The following is a 24,076-nucleotide window of genomic DNA, read 5'->3' as shown; positions in this document are numbered from 1 at the left end:
AATATTGCAACTACATTCAAAATACAAAGTAGGTAAACAAATAAATATAACAGTATTACCAAACAAAAACTGTTCTCACAATACCAAATCTTATATCACCAATATGACACTTCAAATCTTGTAACATGCAGCCCATACCCTCTCCAAAATATGTTACTCTTTGTTTGTACCATATAAACTCAAGCATATATTTCCCAGGGATTATAGAGTTAGTGCATGAGGCCAGGAGAAGAAAATTATTACCCTTAGTGGGTACTGACATGGTGTGCATGTCTATACCTTCTCAAAACAATAAATAGATCTAATATTACTAAAAACTATTTTGTGATCAGGCTTTCATTTTATTCATTCAAATTAATCTCCATGTTGCAAAGGGCATGAAAATGATATGATAGTTACAGAGAGCTCACAGGATTTTTTTTCCTGTTATTATGCTCTAAGGCAACTTAGTACATTTATTTTCATCTTTATTTCCAACAAAAGTGCAGAAAAATAAGGCATCATTTGCTGGCAAATCACGGTTAGTGGTCTGAAAGCTGTAAAATTCACAGTGGTGTATATGGCCTGCAAATTACTAGGTAATGTTTTCATAGAAACATAATTATCACACATTATATATAGCTCTTGTGTAAATCCTAAATTAATCTTGGGTCTACATCCACCAATATCTTACAGTGAACTAAAATATGTCTAAGGAATAAACTTACATCATAAAGTATGAGACCTTGCAAGAACAATTTGTTTCCTAATGTATTACGTTTCACAGAAATAAAGTTGTAAATTATCACTAAGTATTTTGCATATAACACAATTAAAGATAATGTAAGTTAAGTTTCGTGTTATGGTTTGCCATCTATTAATTTTTTAAAGATTTTTCTTTTTAAAAAATCTTTAAATAGCAGTAATATTTAATCTCAAAATGCTGGTCTATTGCTAAATAGAATAAAAATCTATCTATCCATAAAGAGCTTCATAGTGTGGACCACTTTCAGAAGTCATAAAAATGGATATGGAAGCCAGTTACAATTAGTTTCATAATGGTATGAATGCATAATTTCGTAATGGTAGTACGAAAGGTTTCTTTTGCCATTTAAACAGCAAGTGGATTAATAGCAGGCTTTTCAGATTTTGCTAAACTAAAATTCCCGCAAGCCTAAGCCAGGACAAGCCAATAGTGAGGAATAATAAGAGTTACAGTTCAGCAACTCAAAGTACACATCGTCTCTCTTAGTTTACATTAAACGGGAGCTGTTTAATTTTCTATCCACTGAGCTCACTGTCTGCAAACTGCTTTTGATATTTTCTCAATTCCCTTAGCAAGAACAGTGCTACAATGGTCAATTCCTCAGAAAGCTGTCAAGTGTAAATTACAGGTAGTAACCTTATGACTGGTCACTTAATTCTGGGCTCAGTTATGGTCGTAGAAGTTGAGGATTTCTTGTAAAAGCACTCAAGAATCCAAGAAAACTACTGATCTAAAAGTGTACATACCTGGGCAAGCTGAGCAATCTGTATATTTACGAGCACTTTGACAGACAATTTACAGAAGCTAGCATGGATTTTTTGCAATTAGTGCCAGACTAGCCTTACATGATTCTTTGATAGAACTACTATCTTAAATCAGAGGAATACTTTCTGCATAAGTTATCAAGATTTTAGCAAAGTGTTTGACAAGATCTCTCACAATATTCTCAATACAACTGAGAAATAAGGGCTAAGCAATAGGGTTGAACAGCAACAATACATTAATGGCTTTACTCAGTTAAAGATATTTGAGCAGTCACTCAGATGATTTAGAGAGATCAACACAGGCTTGAGCAGTAAACTGAAAGGAATGCGTGGTTGGTAAAATTTCAAACATCTGAATGGTTCTAAAAACAGAGGAGGAATGAACTTATTCTCTATTGTTCCACAACCAAACAAACGGGTTAAAAGTACGATTTTTCAATTCATTTATTGAATTACACAGATTGATATGATCCCAAACTTAAAATAACCTGTAGAACAGGGCTGTCAAAAACCTCCTGGCCATAGGCTGGATGCATCACGTGCTAGCCATGCCCATGCCCGGTTTAGCGAAAGGGAAAAAAGTCCCAATATATCACATGACACTGCTGTGACGACTTCAGTTTGACACCCATGCTGTAGATCTGAATTACATTTACTAAAAAGAAATCATAACTGTTATCTTATAAAAATTATCACACTTCTTACCGATGATTTAATATTTGAAGTTTACTTTAATTTTTAAATTAAAATAGAAACATAAAACAATTTCTCCAAGAGTCATTTTCCTGTGCTTTGTCTGAATGAGAAATTTATTACCTGATTAATAATGAAAATTGACTTTTCTCTATACAGTTTGTTTTAAAATAAATAAAATCATACTCTTAATACCACTTCTGTAATTCTATGTAACAAAAGTATTACTCAAGGCCAGCAGAGAAATATTCATTTGTATGAAATACAAATGGCAGCAAATTTTGATCTTTCCAGATGCAGAAATTTCCAGAACAGAGTATTAACTGGCGTCAAGGGCAATAAAGGGAAGACATTTTTGCAAAAGACACATTTTTAAACTAAAAAGATTGAGATGCTACAAGATTTTATCATTTTTTTTCAAATGTTAAAACAACCCTGTATGCTAAATAAGAATTATCTACGACTAATATCTGCCACTAATATGTTCAATGGACTAAAAAAGTATAAATCCAACGAAGAGGCATATATTATTAACTGCAAGCATGCATAAATATATACACATATTTTTTTAAAAAAAGATTCTGCTTTCCTTTAGTAACTCCTGAAGATATTGCTGTATTTATGCCATTACAAACCCTATCACCATGATGGCGAACCTGTGGCACATGGAGCCATATCTGTGGGAACATGAGCACTGCTCTAGCTCAGCTCCAGCACGCATGCGCACGCCAGCCAGATGATTTTTAGCCCTTCCGGGCCCACCGGAGGGCAGGAAACAAACTGTTTTTGGCCTCCAGAAGGTCTCGGGGGGGGGCGGGGGGGGACAAAGAGACTGTTTTCACCCTCCCCAGTCTCCTAGAAAGCCTCTGGAGCTTGGTGAGAGTGAAAAATGGGTCTTCCGGGCCCACTGGAAGTCGGGAAACGGGCCATTTCTGGCCTCCAGAGGGGTGGAGAAGACTGTTTTCGCCCTCCCTAGGCTCCTAGAAAGCCTCTGGAGCCTGGGGAGAGTGAAAAATGGCCTTCCGGGCCCACTGGAAGTCAGGAAATGGGCTGTTTCCGGCCTCCAGAGGGCCTCCTTTTAGGAGCCTGGGGAGGGTAAAAACAGACTTTCCAACCCCTCGGTCGGAAAGTCCGTTTTTACCCTCCCCAGGCTCCTAAAAGCCTCGGGAGCCTGGTGAGAGTGAAAAACCGGCCTTCCGGGCCCACCAGAAGTTGAGAAACGGGCTATTTTTGGCTCCAGAGGGACTATGGAGGGGGGGGAAGGCTGTTTTCACCCTCCCCAGGCTCCTAGAAAGCCTCTGGAGCCTGGGGAGGGCAAAAAGCGGGCCTACTGGGCCCACCATGCCATCACATGCCAAAAGCGGGGAGAACGCGGGAGGGTCGCATGCACATGTGCGGCGCATTGAATTATGGGTATCGGCACATGCGCAACCCCATGCTCCCCCCGCCTTTGGCACACAACGGCAAAAAAGTTAGCCATCACTGCCCTATCACAACTATAAGTTAAAATAAGCTAAATGCATTTTAAGATCATTAGATCAAAATGCACAATAACCACTCACCTTGACCTAAGTTTCTAAAAGATGCAGTACACAAAGTACCTGACAAAATATTTGATGATAAACACTGATAAATCTAACACCTGAAATCACTCATAGTCTTCCTCTCTTCCGCCATTAAAGGCTTTACCTCCACCACCATACTTCTTTTTATCTGTTATTGCTGATCATTATCCTTTATGCCCTCATCAAGCATACAGTAATTTTATAATGTATTGTACATACACACCAATCCAAATAACCAAAACATTAATACTCTTCAATTTCATTGGGGTATTCACTAGATGCTTACTTTTTTTACTTAACCAGGCTGGCCTACTTATGTTACATTATTAAATTGTGATTACCACCACTGTCCTAGTTTAAATTAACTAATATTTTATCCCGTTTATTTCTTCTTACATTTATATATCTTTTTTTCATTAAATATTGTACAGCTATGTAAACACACTTATTTTTCCAAATATGAAGAGCGCTGTACAATAGATTGCTCCTCCCCCTCGCTTCAGTAGGTAGAATCTGGAATTTTAGTCACCCAGAACATGAAGTCACCATCCAGTTCCAATCCTGCCTAGAACTGCTGTGTAGTATTCATTCGAGATCCATTACTAGTCTTTCTCCTTATTTACATTTGTAAGGAGAAACAATGGCTGGGGAAAGAGTGGAGAGCCCAGCTCCCAGACAACTCAAAGGATCTTTCTAATATTTGATCTCAGTCCACTTAAAGACACTGATTTTTCTCTATGCTAGTTTCCATGGAGATTCTTAGTCATCCAGATCATAGTTGTCCCAAATATGCTTTTTCAAGGGGCAACTGGACTTGTTTTTCTTTGAAGACGTTTCGCTTCTCATCCAAGAAGCTTCTTCAGCTCTGACTGGATAGTGGGGAATGGAAGGATTTATATTTCTTGCAGACAATTGGTAATTCGCATTCTTTTAGAGAGCCGTTGAGGCCGCCTGGAGGTTTAGCTGTGTCCTCAGGATCGAGTAGTGCAAATGGGTGTGGAGCCTTCTTGGCTGCAGGGTGTTTTCTGCCCTGTGTCCATTCACTGTTGAACACAGGCACAGGCTGGGATGAGTCTTCCCTTCCATAGTGAAGGGACAGAGAGCAAAAACATCAAGCAGCCAAGAAGGCTCCCTAGTGCATGTGTTATGAGATTAACGAGTTTTCATTATGTCTTGTGACTGCTAGTGGGTGTTCATTCAGTTGGTGCTCTGCTAGTCTTCTACCTATCTGTCCTACATAGTGGCTGTTACAGTATTTACATTGTATGTTGTAGATGAGTCTTATTGTTTTTCTTGGATTTCTTGGTCTTTTGGTTTAATTAAGATGTTTTGGAGGGCTTTAATCAGTTTGTGTACAACAGTGGTGCTGTGTGGTTATAATAATCCATTGATACCGTTTCCCTGAAAATAAGACATCCCCTGATACTAAGCCGAATCGGGCTTTTAAGCGCATGCGCTAAAATAAGCCCTCTCTGAAAATAAGCCCTCCCCAAAAGTATTTAATCGCATGCGCAGCCAGTCCCCACCATTTGCTCTGGTTAGAGTTAGGGAGACAGAGCTGGAAATCAGGTAAGACTCCATGAGGAGCCCCGTATTGCTCCACGTGCCCCAAAATAATAAGACCTCCCCGAAAATAAGGCCAAGCGCTCATTTTGGGGTTCAAAAAAAATATAAGACAGGGTCTTATTTTCAGGGAAACACAGTAGTTTTTGATGTATGGTAATGTTAGCCTTTTCATAGCTTTGTTTGATTTTGCTATAGTGGATTGGATGGTCAGATGCTTCCTGATAAAGTGGCATGGGTATCCATTTGAAGACGTTGAATGGGTGTTCTGTTTCCTCTTTTTGTTGTTTTGGGTTGTATTTGATTGAATAATGTTCTTACACCGTATCCCTTATGGTAGGTTGGATTGTTACTTTGGTAATGGAGCACTTGGTTAATGTTGGTTGTTTTTCAATAGGTTTGTGTTTCTAATTTGCCATCATTTCTTCTGCTGATGAGGATATTCAAGATGGATAGTGTGCTGTTTTCTTCATCTCTTGTGAATTTTATTTTATTGTTTTATGTATCTTCTCTAGTTGTTCCTTTTTTATTATGATGGTGTCACCTGCACACTAGATACATATTTTTGGGAGTTCTACAATTTGTACATGTTGCATTATAGTCTCTGCTATGGATCCTGAGAGGGAGGATTCTATATGTGTTCCTCTGATGCAGAGTTATATTTATTTGTCCATCAAGTGAAAGTAGGTGGTGAGGCAGAAGTTGATGAGACACAGGTTGATGAGGTCATCCTAACATTCATGTAAAGTCAGAAGAGAAGATGTCAATCTCCCTCTTGTCTTTTGGAATCAGTCTTAACATCTGGAATCAATTCCTCACAGAAAAGAACATACAATATTACCCTACCAGCTATATATTTTTTATTTTGGAATGCATAGAAAATTAACAGAATAAAAACAAAACAAAAAAAGTTGCTTTTCAGTATTTTTTCACAAACTATTGTTTGCAACAAAACATTTGTCTTCAAATATGAGCTCTGTGTTATATAACATAGACATGTTGTGATCTTTCCTATGACAACAGCCAAAACAAACATATGGCAAGAAATGTAGGGAATGTCTCTGAATATGAACCACTGTAAAAAAACCTATTGTTTATAACGTAATGATTCTACATTAGTAGGAACTAGTACATGCAAACTAAGTTAAACTAAAAAAAGGAAACAAGTTCATTGTCTAGTTACTCTAGTAGGATATTTTTATGAGGAATGAAGACACATTAACATTTGACAAATGATGTAGAAAGAGTTATTACATTGGTAGTATTTTCCCTGCCTAAGAGATACAAACTCCAGTTACTAATGCATGAAGTTAAGGGATAATAACTTAAAAAAACTTTTTGCGATGTTTCCATACTATGGAATAGCATGAACAATTAAAGAAGTAGGAAAAAGCAGTTTTATATTAGAAGTTGCAAATGACAAGGCAAATATTCTCAAAACTCTAAACAAAGTAGTTGCAATTTGACACATGACCATACAAATTAGATAAGCTTTAGATTGAGAAATTATGAAACTAAAAATAGTTCATGGAATTGATTTAATTGACTGGGTAGTTGGAAGAATGATTTCTATAATCATTTATGGAATTCATTTATCTAGCCAGTCCTTTTATACAGCTGCCCATTTCGCAAAAAAGTGAGTCTGCATATAGCTTACAAGTAAAATAACAATTAAGACCATATCACAATATAAAAAACATCAGACATAAGTAACAAAAATAAAAAAACAAAAACATAAAGAGGAAAAAACCAAGATACTGGGAGGACAACCAATACGATTTAGCCTCGTTCATTTTTAAGGCTCGTTCATTTTAGCCTCGTTCATTTTTAATGACCAGAATGATTTAGCCTCGTTCATTTTTAAAGCTCACTGTAGAATCCCCAGAATTGATGGAGGAACCATATTTTTCAAGGCTTTTTCAGAGGGCTAACAGAGATGGAGCTAACCTCACCTTAGGGGGAATGCTGTTCTTGAGAGTAAGGGCTATAGCAAAAACAGCATGACTCTTGGGTCCCATCAGATGGAAGTCCTTAAGAGATAGGACCTAGATTATCCCTCTTCTTCTGCATGGGACGGGAAGATGTAATTGGGAAGAGACGGTCCCCCAAATAACCTGGTCCCATGCCATACAGGGGTTTAAAGGTCAAAAACCATACCCTGAATGGCACCCAGAAGCAAACTGGCAACCAATTCAGCTCACAGAACAGAGATGTAATGTGTGCCATCCTAGAGGCACATATAACTGTCCGTGCAGCCATATTCTGCACCAGCTGAAGCTTTCAGATGCCCTTCAAGGGTAGTCCCAGTAGAACTTTGAAATCAAAGACCAGAGGACAATCACCAGAGATAAAGTTAACATAGCAAGTCACATCTGACCAGCAATATATGATATCAACTAAAGGACAACTGAGGTGACACATGAGGGAATGCTGCAGAACATGGCTGATGAAAGATAAAAGGAAAAATTGTACAAGTCTGCCAGAAGACTTTTTTCCAGCTCTCCTCTCTTCTTCAAACCTCATTCGCTACAATGCAGTTTTGTATCATGTTTGTAAGTATCTGTAATTAATAAAATTTTTGTAGGTGAAAAAGATTTTGCATGCTATGTTCCTTTTAAACATTTCATTACTGCATAAGAACCAAAATTCAAATCTCTAACTTTGTTTTTATCAATGTTCCCCTCAGAGCATAAACAATTGATATGCTGATTACTTAGATGGATGAGACTGTAGTTCTAATGGACTCCACCTATTATACCAAAAAAACCCATAACCATTTGAACAGCTACTGGAGCTGCACAGCTATGTAGAGTATGGATCTGAGCAATTTTCAATGTAATTCCTGGAGGTTAAGCAGTCACATAGCTAATATTGGTTATACAGTGGTATCTCGGTACTCGTCATTAATTGGTCCCAAGAGGTGCGACGACTATTAAAAATGATGAGTACCAAACAAACCAAACAACTTACCATGTGACCCTTTGTTTCGGCCGGGAAAGACTTTCTGTCTGTCCCTTTTTCTATGTCAGCAATCTTCCCAGCATGGCCAACTTCCTATCCACCCTTGGAGACCGTCCCCTGCATCCTTTTGCAGTAACCTTCCTGGCATGGGTGACATCCTGTCTGTTCTCCATGGCCATCCTCCCTTCCTATTGAAGCGCGTCAAGTACCAAACAAACGACGAGTACCGGGACAACATTTTCACATTAAAATGCATCAAGTACCAAATTCAGCAAGTTTTGAAGCAGAGAAGTACCTAGCAGTCAAGTATCAGAGGTACCTAGAGTCAGAGTACTAGGAAACCATTTATTTCACAGGGATTCACAATGTACGGTTATGAGCTGATTTTGAATCTTTGTATTGCTGGTGCAAAGGAAAAAGCTTTCCATTAAACAAATTTCTGTTCCTCAATGTTTCTCCAGTCGTCTCAATTACAGCCTCCACCCTAGTACTTGCAATTTCCACTATTCTGGACAGAATTTGGTGGAGCAATACACTTCCTATACATATATCTTCTATAAATTTCTCTAAGGAATTTCTCTGCAAAAACACCCACAATACAAAGATCACCTTTTTAGGCACCACACCTGGTTCTAATTAAACTCTTATATATCTGGTTTCCATTAAACATTTATCAAAATATTCCTGATAGATGTTATTTAGGTAGATGGCTGCTGGAATCATTGGTCACCTGACATGTATTTTCTTTTTATACATTTTAAAGACTGTCTGATAGCTCAGACAGGAATGCTTTAAGCAGGCAGATTCTTGAACAGGTGGTTCCTTCCTGTTAATTATACATTTCTTTTCCCATTCTGAACTGCTGGGATACAAGTAGTCCTCAACTTATAACTATTTGTCTAGTGATCATTCAAATTTACAATGGTCTCAATTGTGGTCCTAGGTCAAAGACTACCTATATGTCCCACCACAGAATGCCCACCTTAGGCATTGGGAAATGGAATATTGGAATTACATGAAGGGTTTTTTTCCCTATGGTGGAGAAAGGGCATTCAATCCACCATAATCAACAGAGGAAAATGGAGAGGATAAAAGTTTGGCTTTGTTCATTTTCTATTGTTATTTCATACAAATAGGAAATCCAGGTGTGTTTGTGTTGTAGAATGTCTTCAAACGTAACTACACTAAAATTTAAATTTACCAAACAAATGTTATAATGGACTCTGCATGTATGGAGTAAATTTCCAGAATGATTTATGTTATTTAAACAATGGCATCATTATGCAAATGAGACCATCTAGATTAATTTAAGTCATGTGTAATAATATTAATAATTAATAATAATTGTTGTAATGTCATCATATAATTACCAATACACTAAAACAAATAATATGCAAATGATTGTGCAAAAAATCAAAAAATTGTCATGACAAATTCTCAAATTTAATTGTCAGGAATAACAGAACTCCTTTCTCCTAATCACATCAATTAGTATAAAGAATTCTACTTACAGTATCCATGAAATTTGGCTTGAAACCTTCTTGCTGTCTCCTCAGTTCCTCCTGTTCTCTCTGACGCAGCATCTCTTCTTCACGTCTCCTATGCTCTTCTTCATGCCTAGCCATTACATATAAAATATGATTTCCTAAAGTTCTTGCTGCATATTTTCATGCAAAAATACTTTCTCTTACAATGCCACATATGTTCAGCCTTACTAGTTATTTTTCAGTTGTTTTTTCACTATAGTTTGACATGTCCTCCATCAGGTTATCTTATGTGATCTTTAGTACATATCTTAGAGATGCTATGTAGTGTCTACATTTCCTTGATGCATATCACAATAAGAATACAATAAAAAACTTATTCTGTAGTATTCTAAAATACTACTAGAATTATCACTATTTATTAATTTATTAATATTTATATAAGTCCATCTCACAGATTTGTAACTTTATATTAAAATGAAGATTAAAAAATGTGTTTGTGTATTGATTTTATTAAAAAATTACCACTGCAACAATAAAAACTTATGAACAAAAAAATAAAAGAAAAACTAGGTGAAAGAAAGAAAAAATATAAAAGGAAAAATATAGTAAAGGAAAAGAAATATATAAACAAATTACTTCCTCCTTTATCACAAGCATAAACAATTTTTAGTAACATCACCTTCTCTTAAAATACAAATTATCTTTTCTTCCAATATACCATCTCTTATCTAGAAACATACCAAAATTTCATCATTTAATCTGCCACTTCTTACCCAGCAGTCTAATAAAAAAAGGTTTCATTGGCACCGTATCATCAATTCATTTAGTAAATTGAAAATAGAGATATTATCTTCTGAAGTTTTTCATAGAAGAATTCACAGACACTGTTAAAACTGTGAAGTTTAAAAGGTTACATGTTGAGCTGCAAAATCCAGTATTTAAAAATCTATGGAATACCTTAATTGTATCTGCTTTCTTTTCTGTAGCTCTTGGTTTCGAAGTTCTTCTAAACGTCTCAGTTCTTCCTGACGCCTCATAAGATCTGCAAAAAGTTAAAACAGCTATAGCAATGATTGTTCTGACACAAACACAAGTAGTCCTCAACTTAGAATAGTTCATTTAGTGACCGTACAAAGTTAAAATGGCACTGAAAAGTGACTTACGACTATTTTTCAGTTACAACCTTTGCAGCATCTCCATGATCATGTGATCAAAATTCAGATGCTTAGCAAGTGGTTCATATTTATGAATATTGTTGTGTTCGAAGGTCATGTAATCATCTTTTGCGACCTTCTGACAACAAAGTAAATGGGGAAACCAGATTCACTAAACAAGCAGGTTATTAATTTATCAACTGCAGTGTTTCACTTAACAGCTAAGGCAAGGTCATAAAATGGGCAAAATTCATTTAACAAATGTCTCAATTAACAACAGAAATTTGGGCTCAATTGTGGTTTAAGTTGAGGGCTACCTATAGTAGTATACATATCCTCACCAAAATAAGCATAAACATCAGAAAATAGACGTAAATAACTTGAACTCTTCAAACAGGTTATCAGTAAGAACAATTTAAAGAACTAGAAGCAATGGTTTTTAATTATAGAACACATAAATCTTAAGTTGAAGACTTTTTCTCAGGTTTTGGACATATTTTCTGGGACCTGAAATGCTACACCAAGGTGCAGAAACTACTGAAGGCTAAACCAAACTCTGCCTTTAAGCAAATCGCAATGTACCTGAGCTTTCTCAGCCATGAGACAATAATGTGAAAAGACAAGTGTTAAAGACTGTAATTTGTTATCTCTAACACAATGAAGCAAGCAATTCTGATCAAAATCAACACTTCAGATGGAGATCTGTGTTATAACTCAATTTTTTTTTGCATAGCAACTACTTTATTAATTATACATAATAATATATTATTTCAAATGTTAATATCCAACTTTAAGAAATACGACAGTTAGAATTAGAATAATGTCAAAAATTGTTGTATGATCAACTAATAAGCAGTTTAATTACAGTCAATTGTAGGGAATTCTGGCTATTCCTTATTTGTTCAATAAGTCAATTTTGTTTGCATCATATAAAAATCACAGTATATTAAGACTTGTACTTAATACACCTCCAGTGCTCTATCTTACTGGGTCAAATAACCAAATGGCTCTGGAGAAAGCTCACTTATAAATTCTTCCTCTACAAAGAAAAACAAGTTCTGTTCAGGAAATCAGCAAAATCTCATACACTGAATGTGTTTGAGAAAGCGCTTATCAAGGGCCAGATATTTGTATTTCAAATATACAGTCCATGAGTCACAAGTCCTTCAATACATGCATAAATTGTTTTGAATTGTATTGAAATGCATTAACCCAAATAATCAGACTATTTCCAATATTCTTCAGCCCACATGATTAAAGCAATAATTTATGAAGAATACCTTGTCTCATCAACATTAACTGATGCTCATGTCGAGCTGCTTCCATTTCTGCTTCTAGCTTCTCCTTAGCTTCTCTAATATTTCTATCAACTTGTTCCCGCTGTTGTTTTTCCATTTCATCAAGAGCTTTCCATCGTGAAGCATATTCAAATTCAAATGTTCCAGGTTGGGCAAAACGTGGGGGCTGTTCTCTCTCCCTAAGAGAAGACACATTTCACCTTAATGCTGTCATTTCATAAATATAACTGCAAATTTGTCTGCAAATTTCTAATTCATTTCTTCAAGACTTCTGTATAGATTCTTAAATAACAGCGTTACTGATTTTGTTGCCTATGGCTAATTTAGTGCCAAAAAAACCTAAAGCTTGTCTACTTAAGTACAAAGAAAAAAACAAGACTAGGTAATTTAAAGCGGAAGGTGGGAAGAGCCTTGATGGTACAGTGGTTAATGCACCCTGTTATTAACACAGCTGCCTGCAATTTCTGCTGGTTCGAATCTCTCCAAGGCTCAAGGTTGACTCAGCCTTCCATCCTTTCTAAGGTAGGTGAAATGAGGACCCAGTTTGTGGGGGCAATAAGCTGACTTTGTATAAAAAAAATATACAAAAGAATGAAGGCTATTGCTTAACACATTGTAAGCCGCCCTGAATCTCCGGAGAAGGGCGGCATATAAATCAAATTAAAAAAAAAAAAAAAAAAGTATGCAACATAGACATTCTTTTCTTCTCAGCTCTTCAAATAAACAAGCCTGGAAATATAAAGGAAGATCAACCATTCCTACTATCTGCTACACCAAAGATGTAATCCCCAATGGGCTCAACTGGTATTATTGGTATGAAATACTGACATGGCAGGGAAGGTTGTAGAAAATTTACTTTGCTGTACGCTTTATTTTTGAGCAGCAGATAGCATAGGAAAATGTTTTTCATCTTGCTAATAATTTCCACATTCTGAAACTTATTTATTTTGCTTCTACCCTATGAAATGGCAAAGTATCTCAGAAAATTTATAGCATAGAAAACAGATCTAAACTCTATTAGTTTCATTGCCTTGGTGATGCAGTGATTAGAGTGCAGTACTGCAGGCTACTTCTGCTGACTAGCTGCCTGCAATTTGGCAGTTCAAATCCCACCAGGCTCAAGGTTGACTCAGCCTTCCATCCTTCCGAGGTGGGCAAAGTGAGGACCCAGATTGTTGGGGGCAATATGCTGACTCTGTAAACCGCTTAAGAAAGGGCTGTAAAGCACTGTAAAGCGGTATATAAGTCTAAGTGACAGTGCTATTGCTTTTATGACACAAGTATAATTTTTCAATCATGGCAAGTCTTTTTGTTTCTTATATAATATACAATCAACCGATTTTAAATAATTTTAAACTCTAATTTTATCATGATACACTGTGCAAGATTTGTTTTAATGAGAATTTTGATTACAATGCTATTTCTTCATTACTTTTTTCATTTCTAATATTCTGTTTTAGAAGTGGGTACTTACTTATGGTACTGTTGTGTTTTTTGCATTAATTTCTCAGGCAAACCATCTTCGTCATCAAATTGTTCCATAGGTTCAACAAGAACAGGTCTAGGTGTTCTTAAAACAAGTAACATATACACACTGTTAATCAGGAATATGTAAACTCAAACTCTAGTTTCACACTGTCAATCCACTATGCAAACAGCACAAGTGAACAAAGATCTGCATATGGGATACTGGTAGTCCTTGCCTTACAACCACAATTGAACCCAAAATTTCTGTTGCTAAGTGAAATATTTGTTATGTGAATTTTGTCCCTATGACCTTTCTTGCCACAGTTAAGTGAATCACTGCAATTGTTAAGTTAGTAACATGGTTGTTAGCTGAATCTGGCTTTCCCATTGACTTTGCTTATCAAAAGGTTGCAAAAGGTGATTACATGACCCTGGGACATTGCAACCATCATAAATATGAGTCAGTTGCCAAGCATCTGAATTTTGATCACATGACCATAGTGATGCTACAACAGTCATAAGTATGAAAAATAGTCATGTCACTTTTTTCAGTGCCATTGTAACTTTGGTCACTAAATGAACTGTCTGTACGTGCCAGATTAAGTTGTTGACAACAAATAAGTTTTAAAAAACTTATTTTACTTTGACTTGAGGTATCATTCTTCTCAACAAAAGATGGGCCCAAAGTGGTAAGATTAATTCCACCTCTTATAATCAGAAAGGATCCTGACATTTGAATCTAGTGAAATAAACCAAAGCTCTTCAGTTCTCCAACTTCAACTGAGAAATTAACTTTTTTTCAGAGAAACTGCACAAACACCTAGAAGCAAAAACTTCCCATTACGTGATAAAAAAAAAACTCCACACAGAATATAGGAAAATATTTTGACTTGATTTCCTAATTGTTTTCTTACTATTGAAAAGTATACTTTTACAGAAGTATACTTTCAGCTGACCAAATCCAGATTGCTACCTATGAATATCTACATATGGAAACCCATTGCCAGAGCTTTGAAGGTTGCTGCTGATTTAAAAAGAGATTATGATGTCTGCCAGTTGTTGTTCTGTGACCCATTTGCTTATGGAAGATTGAGTTATGAGAGACAAATAAGATATCACCTTTCTGCTCCTCTGAGCAGAATTTTCCTCTTTGGGAAAATTCTAAAATGTTTGAACATATCAAATTTGTAGCAAACATATCCCATGGGATGAGCGGGATATAGAAAAAAAACCCTGCTTTTTCTATCTCCTACCCCTTGTGAAATTTGAAAATGCCCTTAAACATAAGGAAGAAGTAAAGACATAGAAACACTATTTCTCCCCTCATTGAGTTCCCCAGTTCCACTTAAGACCACAAACGTTAAGAAAATCATCTTCCAAGTGAAGCAGCTTACAAGAATTTGCCTAATGCGTTCAAAGGATGTGGTAGTTATGTGCCAGTCACATGAAGGCATAGTGTGTGATTAAGAGAAAGAGCACACTAGTACCCTGAGGAAATACCAACATAGAAGAATTTTCATTTATAGATCAGCAGACACAAATGTAATTTTTATTGAAGTTTTTAATTACACAACTGATACAAACTAAACTCATAAAGTAAAAAGAGCAAAAAAGGAATGCAAAGAAAAGTAAAAAAAGCAGAAAAAGGAATGAAATAAAGGAAAAGTTACACACACACACACACATACACACACAGAGAGATTTAGTCCTCAATTTATAACCACAATTGACCTCAGAATTTTGGTTGCAAGTCATGGCGATTGTTAAATCAATTCAACATGTATACAAGAGCCATTAAATAAATCACCATTGTCATTAAGCGTATCATGTAGATGTAAGTCTTAATCCAATTTATTTAATATGCACTTTTTGCTAGAAAACAGCAAAAAAGTCACAAAATATGATTACATGACTGCAGGATGCTGAAACCAGTTGTAAATGCAAGACAGCTGCCAAGTGCCCAAAATGCATAATTTTTTTGAGTCCATCCTAAATTCAATCATTAAGCCTCTTTTGTATATTCAATAAAAGATATTAATTAATTAGTATTAATTTTTGGTTTATCCTTTGCATTTCCCCTTTCGTTCTTTTGGCTGTCATTTGTATTTCACCTTGTAAACCACTTTTTTAATCCAATATTCCACTATTCCTGAATCAAGCAAGATTTGTTCCACATACCTTAATATCCTTTAAACACAGTTTATCCATAGAAGCAGACAATGTTGCCAATATTGTTATTGTATTATATATTGTATTATTGTTGTTGATATTGTAGCTAACTAATTTCTGGCCCCATTCTTCAAAGAGTTCTTTAATATTTCAAATGTTATAGTATTTAGTGTCATTTTAGAAATCCCAATCTTCTAATCAAAACCAAATGCAAAGGTTCTTTTTTTTTTCTTTTTACCTGGAATCTTTAGTTCAGTCTATTTTTCAATTTAAATCATAAAGTATGTAATCTGTTATGACCTACAGCAGACAAAATAACTCCTGATACCTACAAAATCTGTTTAGTTTGTAAAGTTCATTCTAAATTCTTGTAGTAAGTTTCAATATTCCAACTTTAATCGATCCTTAATTTATTTATAATTTTCTTGGTTCAAATTCTTATTTAGCCTTTTCCCATTCATTTCAAATTCTTTTTCTCATTTTTTTTTTCTTTTATTCTTGAAATCAGGAGAACTGATTAAACCTCCTGATGTCTTTTGTTTCAAATAGGTTAACCAGCTCCCACCTTCAGATATTTTTTTGGAATACCTTGGGATGCATGACCCAATTCTTCTGTGATTGACTTTATTAACTCAGCCACGCTGCTTCAATTTTCAACAATTCCCTTGTGTACTTCCCAAATTTATCAAAATGATTAATTATGACACTTTGTTATGAAGGCCTTTCATCTTATTCTGCCTTGGCTGTTTTACTCCTTTACAGGTAGAGCTCAATTTATAACAGTTCATTTAGTGACCATTCAGTTACAATGGCACTGAAAAAAGTGACTTATGACTGTTTTTCACACTTATAACCATTGTAGCATCCCCATGGTCCTGTGATCAAAATTCGGACATGTGGCAACTGATTCCTATTTGATAGCTGCACTGTCCTGGAGTCCTATGATAAGCTTTTGTGACCTTCTGACAAGCAAATTCAATGAGGAAGCCAGATTTACTTAACAACTGTGTTACTAACTTAGCAGCTACAGTGATTCACTTAATAACTGTGGCAAGAAAGATCGTAAAATGGGACAAAATTCATATGTTTCATGTAGCAACAGAAATGTTGGTATGAATTGTGGTTGTTAAGTCGAGGACTATTTCTACTGTGATATTGTCTGTCTGAACATGTCAAATCTTTACACATCATGGAGAAAATGTATGTGGCCACTAAGAATCAACATCCACATGACGGGTAAACATGACATCAACAGGTAAATGATAATCAATCATTTACCAGATATGCTAATGCTTTCAGTGCGAAGCAGGTAGTCCTCAATTGTGGTTGATTGAGAGGGACTATCAACTCACCGTGACCACAACCCATGAACCAAACAGTTTTGCAAATTTGTCTCTCCTCCCATCTGGTTGGTATCTGTAGTTATTTGATCCTTAATTAGCTTTTATTAGCTTTCTGAGTGATATTTTCCTTGCTGGTTGACTTCAAGGATTTGGTCACCCTGCTAGGGATTCTTGGGCTTAAGCATTTGGTTTTGAAATGGTAAGAGGAACCACGGAAGTGTTTTAGAGTAAAAGCAGACTCAAAGTATTGAGGATGCTATCATTATTCCCTATAACCTTTGTCAATATCTACAAGGGTGATCTCACAGATAACAAAAACTTACCATATTCTGGACCTTGATAATTTGTTCCTATGCCAGAAGATTTCTTTCATCTATGTTGATTTCTAGGTGGAGGATCTGCCTTGAGAATGCTAGTGGTACATATTTTAAACACTTAAAATCACAATAAATGTAGCAAAGAGTAAACTTACGTTGTAAGCAAGAATGCGCCATCACCACATCTTTCTAGAGCTTTACGCGCTGGAGGCTTTGCAGCAAATTCCACAAAACCTTTGCCTGTTGCTCTACCACGATCATCTACGACAACAACCGCTCTTTCCACAGGCCCAAACTGAGAGAAAGCTTGTTCCAAAAGCTCATTGGAAACAACTGGTGAAAGATTCTTAATTGTCAAAGCAGCTCCATGGGTGGCAAATCGAATTCGGAGTGGCCTGCTCTTTAAAACTGTTCCATCAAGTTCTGCCTTTGCTATTTCAGCCAAGGTCCTGGACTCCTTTTCAAAAAAAAATGCAAGATACATACACAATTATATTATGTGTAGATATTACATATAATTAAGAATTTAACATTACATGTAGTCATTCAGAACCTGTAAAGGTATTTAAATATTTTCCTCTATTACCACTTCTAGCAACAAGACAGATGATCATTTTTGCAGATTAAAAACTGCAGTGGCTGATGGGAATCTTGCCAATAGTTGCATAGACAATCTCCAGGTTCTCTATCAATTGCAGCAGCTTGACTACAAAAGCTAAAATAAGGAATTCAAAAACATTTTTTCTGCTGTAGAGCAAGTAAGTCTCATTCACTGAAGGATTTTTAAACAAGCAATTATGCTTGAACAGGCACTCTTCTTTCTCACTGGTATTTAGCTTGACAAGCCTCAAACCTACTGAATTTGGTTGAGAATAAACCCAAGCAAGAGTTTATTAGATCCCTGATTAACTTTAAACTTTACTGGTAACAAACATTTATACCGTGTTTCCCAAAAATAAGACCCTGTCTTATATTTTTTGAACTCTGAAATAAGCATTTGGCCTTATTGCCATGTACTCAAAAGCCCAATTGGGCTTATTATCAGGGGATGTCTTATTTTGGGGAACAGGGTAGAAACTAATAGTAAGGTTCTTTGAATGAACAGGTATTCTTTCTCAATAGAAGAGTAAAAGCAGAGAATATCTTTTTTCTGTGGCTTAATTAACACCTATCAAATTATAACTAAGAACAAGCTATGATTCATATCTGTCAAACTGACTGTTTTACAACAGGCTGGCCAAAGTGGTACGCCATTGCACATTTGTGTTTTACCTTGAACTATGCCTTGGATAATTAAACTTAAAGCTAGTATTAATCACACTAGCATTCTATAACACAAAATGAGAATACAAAACAATTCTCACTGAAAAAAATCAGTGTGCCCTACAAAACTAGTCATCAACAAGATTTTTCTTCAAATGTATCTGCATAAAAATGCATAAAATTGCATAAAAGCTGAGAAAATTATGAATTGAAGTACACAAAACAATTATGTACTGCAGGTTCAGCAAAACAAAACAAAAATCAGCATGACCATAACCCAATTGGCTTGAAAGCCTATTTAAATGAGCCAGCTCCATTTTGAATTTAAATGGATATAGGAAAACTAGGCACCAATTTTCACCTGTACTGCACTGCTCCAACTGCATTATCAGAAAAACTTTATTCATTGCATAACCTGGAATGTGGCTTGTTTCTTAGTTTTATTAAGTTTCACTAAAATAATCCCTTCCACCAGATCCAGGTATTTTAATACATTAAAAAAGCAAATTTATTAATCACATTTATATGGCTACCCATCTCACAAGTTATAGATGTTTAAAGTTAATAAAGATACCTAAACTACTATGGTAAACACTTCCACTTCTGCGAGGCTGTGTTAAGGAGAAACTAAAGAAACATTTCCAAAATAAAACATCCTAAACAGGAACTCTAAAGAAAAAGCAAAGTATTATGAATATAAACTAATGTCTTCTTAGTAAAGCATTAATCTTTTAAAAAAATGTCTATTCAAGTGTTATGAGAACCAGCTCTATTGATAATGCTATGCTTTACTATAAATAAATGAAGCAATTGTAAATAACAGTCTTTTAAAATAGATTCCTCCCCATAAATAGCTTAATATTTATCAGTAGAAGCTGAAGATGCTTTGGAAAGTACTGTAACAGTCACTGCACTGCTTTATGTCATCTTCCTGAATGATATCAATACACAAACTGAGTGATATCCAGGAAATAGCAATTTTTTTTCCAAAAGAGAAAAAGATAGAATTTTAGTTATAAACTTTTTTTTTTTTTTTTGCATATTCTTATTACTGGTTTGATCCACACCTACCCAAAGATGGAAGGAAAAAGCTCCTGGAGATGTTACGATAAAGATACAAACTGTTTTTATTATTTTGTAAAAAAATATACAGGTAGTCCTCAACTTATGACCACAATTGAGCCCCAAATTTCTGTTGCTAAGTGAGACATTTGTTAAGTGAGTTTTGCCCCATTTTATGACCTTTCTTGCCACAGTTGTTAAGTGAGCCACTGCAGTTGTGAACAATCACGGTTGTTAAGTGAATCTGGCTTCCCCATGGACTTTGCTCATCAGGTCACAAAAGAGGATCACATGACCCTGGGGCACTGCAACGGTCATAAATATGAACTACCGGCCAGGCATCTGAACTTTGACCATGGCAATGCTGCAAGTGTGAAAAAGAGTCATAAGTCACTTTGTAACTTCGGTCAGTAAACGAACTGTTGTAAATTGAGGACTACCTGTACAATAAAAATGCCCCTCTCGGCAATACTTCGTCGGGACAAGTATAATAACGCAATTATTAAAGAAAGCACCGGCGACCAACACGTGGACGGGAACTGAACGGAAGCGCAGTACAGCGGCAACAAGGAAGGGCCCTTTTTTAGGAACGGTCGCGCGGCAACACCGAATTTCAGCCACGTTTTAACTATCATTTTACTCCCGGGAAGGAGTCCTTTATAAAGGGAACTCCATTTAAACCGGGTAAATCTGGTAAACGTTTTTGATAGCGGGCGCCTGTGTTGTAGATACTCCCGAGTTTCAACCCCTCAGCAAAAGAAAGAGCAAAAAAAAAAAGGGGGGGGGGGAGGACAAAGCGGCCGGGGAGGCCTGGCGCGCGCCGGGTGTCTGAAGCAAAAGGTGAGGGGCGCGTACCCGTGGCGAGGAGCGGGGGGGGGGTTTCCTGGCTCGGCCGCCAGCGGCAAAAATCCCCCCCTCGAAGGAGGGGGAGGAGGACGTGTTTCATGAGGGACATGCGGTTATTTCATTTGGGGAGGCGAATGAATCCCTTTCGCGCCCTCACACCAAGAATTGCGGGCGCGGCTTCTCACCAGGCGGATGAAGCCGAAGCCGCGGTCGCGGTTAATGAAGACCTCGCTGGGCTCCCCGTAGCGCTCAAAAAGGCGTTTAAAGTCCTCCTCGGTGATGTCGGTGGGAAGGTTCCCGACGAAGAGGCGGCATCTTTGCGTATAGCTCTTCTCGCCGGGCTTGAGGAAGCTCTTAATGTCGACCGTAAAGCCTCCGCCGCTTCCCTCCTCTTCCTGTTTCGCCATCGCCATAGCGGCGGCCAAAGCTTCGTTCTCGGACGGCTTCTCCAAACCTCTCAGCGCCTTCATCGGGCCGCCGCCCACCATGCTCATCGGAGGTGCCGACGCCGGAGAACTGTTCTCGATCCTCACTTGCTTCAGGTTCCTGTTGGCGGACATAGCTCGAGTTTTCCAACCGTACGGATCGCCAAGTGAGACGGCAAGGAGGGGAAAGAAAGCGCACGAAGAGCTCTCCGCTCAGTCGCTGCTTCTTTCGAGTGCTGTAAGGAAGGAGAAGGGGAGGGGGGAGGAGAAAAGGAAGTCCAAAATGGCGGCAAGATCACTACCCACTGAAGACTAGTAACGTCGCCCCGCCTCTCGCTTCCTTGGTGCGCATGTGCACAAGATTTGAAAGGCTACCGGGCAACATGTTCGAGTTAGAATCGGGATGCGCCTGCGCATTACGCTACCGCTAGAGTGGCAGAAAGACCCCGCCTCTTTAATTGTGGCATGCTTGACCACGAATTGCTGGGAAAAAAATCACCATCAGCCGAGTTCACAAAACACTAATTCATAAACTACGGTTCATAAAGCACAGTAGATTATCTTATACAAACATAATAACCAGAATAAAGCAAAATATATTAATGGGAACCTAGAAAATATGAGACCTTTTTATCATTGAGTAAGGTACATCTGTTCATCCTGGCCATGTAAGAAATTAGCACCCACCCCTCTCCTAGGAAAATGAAATATTCTAGGAAATATTAAAAAGGCAGAACATTATATTTTCCCTAAAGGAGAAACATGTTTGTAAAGACACACTCAGAGCCTCAGCTCCTTGCCCCCCACCCCACCCCGGCACATATTTTGGTGCCAACCAATCTACAAAGACAAAAGGCTGGGCCAGCTTATCTACAATATAAAAGACATGGCCCTCAGGACATGATAGGATTAGCCCTCACTCAAGATCCAAACCAGGACAAAGCCATTAAGCCTGTTGGAAGAAATATCCTTCTGGGTTCAGCACCAAGTGGGGGAAAAAGACACTGGAAACACGGCGACTGCTTGGAAAGATGGTTTAATGGTGGACAGGATCACATGACTTGAGTTCCTGAACAGAAAAAGGGGTGAGAGTCAGCAAGTCTCCGGGTTTTATGCTCTCTCTGGCTTTGAACTTCCTGGGGCCCCGAAAGAGTATCCTGATTGGTTGTCAGACTCCCAGGGGGTGGGGGTCTTAGCTAGCCTTGCTGGTTTATGTAATCTTCCCAGGTGCCATGTGGTGAGTTTCTGTCCTAGATGGGTCCCATTGTGTTAGTTTCTGTTGCTATTGTGTTGCAGATTATAGCCCATTAACAAAGGGGTGGTGGGGGGGAGGCAGGAAGCTGCTTGTCTTTTAAAACATGTTTCTCCATTTCTCATCCAGGGAAATATAATATTCTGCCTTTTTAATATTTCCTAAAATATTTCATTCTTCCAGGAAAGGGGTGGGTGCTAACTTCCTACAAGCCATAATAGGAATTGCCCAAAGCCCCTTCATTACATCACCCAGCAAGATTCAACCAAGCTTGGGACTCAAGACACTACAAAGTTGCCCCTGCATGAATCCATGGGAGTCTGACAACCAATCAGAATATATTTCTTTCACATTGAAAGAAAGCTCCAAGGAAGGGCCCAAGAGGGGGTATAAATCTCTCTCCCTCTCTCACCCATGTGCTCATTTTGCCCAGGACCCAAAAAACCCATGTGGTCCTGTCCACCATTAAACCATCTTTCCAAGCAGTCTCCATGTTTCCAGTATCTTTTTTCCCACTTGGAATTGAACCCAGATGGACATTTCTTCCAACAAAGCAATGGCTTTTTAACAATATATTAGATTTGGCTTAGCTGTACTTTTACTTTCAAGATTTTGTTATTTTTTAATTCCATGAGACAATGTGCTCAGATGTTACTTCCAGCTGTTTAATAAAAAAAAGAAAGTCCTATGGGCTGTTTAAGAATTAATAATTGTTAATTATTTCTAAGTATGGTCTAAAGTCCGGGTGCTTTTTCAAGAGGCAACTGGACTTTCTTGTTTTCTTTAAAGATATTTCGCTTCTCATCCAAGAAGCTTCTTCATCTTTGACTGGATGATCTAAGTATTTTGTCAGCAGAAATATCAGATGTGGGGAATTGTACTCCAGAAGAATGTGATGAATTATTAATTTATTAGATGGTGGCTGTACGCTATTCAGTCTGTCAAAAAGGGGATCCTGCTTTAGGCAATACAGTACTTCCTCAGTTTCACAGTATTGCAATAATTGTCTATGGAGATTCTCAGTCATCTATGGCAGCGGTTCTCAACCTGGGGGTCGCGACCCCTTTGGGTGTCGAACGGCCATTTCATAGGGGTCGCCAAAGCCCTCTCTGACCCTCCCCACGCCTTCACTCACCCTCACTCTCTGCCTCTGTTGGATCGCCTGCGTTCGCTTACCCCGCCCACTCCCAATCTATTGCTGCCTCCTGAGTCCCAGCTGATGGCTAGAGGGAAAAAAACTGTTTAAATTCTTGCTGTGGGGCTTCAAAGGGCCGCCCTACAGTTGATCAGTGTTAAAAGAAAACAAATGAGTAGACCGGTGCCTGCAAAAATAGAAAAAACAGCCCCTTTCATCTTAAGGATAGGTTAATTAGCACAAGTTGATTAGATCAGCCTCGACTCTTAGCTGATTTGCTCTCAGCTGTTTTGCGGAAGGCTCTGTTGCTAGGTGCAAAAAAATCTGGAGCAGATTTTTTTTCCCCTAGCTATGTTGAAAAAACGAAACTGAAAGTAAAGCAGGGTCTTTGCTGCAACGTGACAAAATAAGGCAGAGAGAGATTTCTTTTTCTTTTTCCTCACCAAAAAAAGGTAGATGCAAAACTGCAAACAATGGGAAATTTAGGGTAAAAAAGGAGGTTCAAGATTTTAAAACACAAAAGAAAAAAAGCTCTATTTAACTAGGGAACTGTAATAATTGATTAAT

At 37.4% G+C, this 24,076-nt stretch overlaps 1 protein-coding gene across 3 annotated transcripts in view; it reads right to left on the bottom strand.

Annotated features, from left to right (window-relative positions):
- PSPC1 (paraspeckle component 1) overlaps positions 1 to 21,436 on the bottom strand; it is a 54,269-nt gene extending 32,833 nt beyond the window's left edge. For 2 of the 3 annotated variants that reach the window (XR_011600355.1, XM_070942847.1), the window contains exons 1-6: positions 20,883 to 21,436; positions 17,682 to 17,983; positions 13,705 to 13,800; positions 12,213 to 12,409; positions 10,736 to 10,820; positions 9,803 to 9,908 (exon numbers count right to left, since the gene is read on the bottom strand). Coding sequence is in view for 2 of the 3 variants with exons in the window: in XM_070942847.1 (XP_070798948.1) it covers positions 9,803 to 9,908; positions 10,736 to 10,820; positions 12,213 to 12,409; positions 13,705 to 13,800; positions 17,682 to 17,983; positions 20,883 to 21,257 (1,161 nt within the window). In the remaining variant the exon portion in view is untranslated. Of the gene's footprint in view, positions 1 to 7,830; positions 7,891 to 9,802; positions 9,909 to 10,735; positions 10,821 to 12,212; positions 12,410 to 13,704; positions 13,801 to 17,681; positions 17,984 to 20,882 lie in introns of those variants that run through there. The other variant, XM_070942848.1, reaches the window with a different exon arrangement.
- Positions 21,437 to 24,076: the final 2,640 nt, after the last annotated feature.

Source organism: Pituophis catenifer, unplaced genomic scaffold (assembly GCF_029215685.1).
Source record: "Pituophis catenifer annectens isolate HBS135680 unplaced genomic scaffold, rPitCat1.0.hap2 SCAF_4, whole genome shotgun sequence".
In the NCBI taxonomy this organism is placed as follows: domain Eukaryota; kingdom Metazoa; phylum Chordata; class Lepidosauria; order Squamata; family Colubridae; genus Pituophis; species Pituophis catenifer.
Note: the sequence above shows the minus strand (reverse complement) of the source record. Positions and strands in the feature narration are given on the sequence as shown.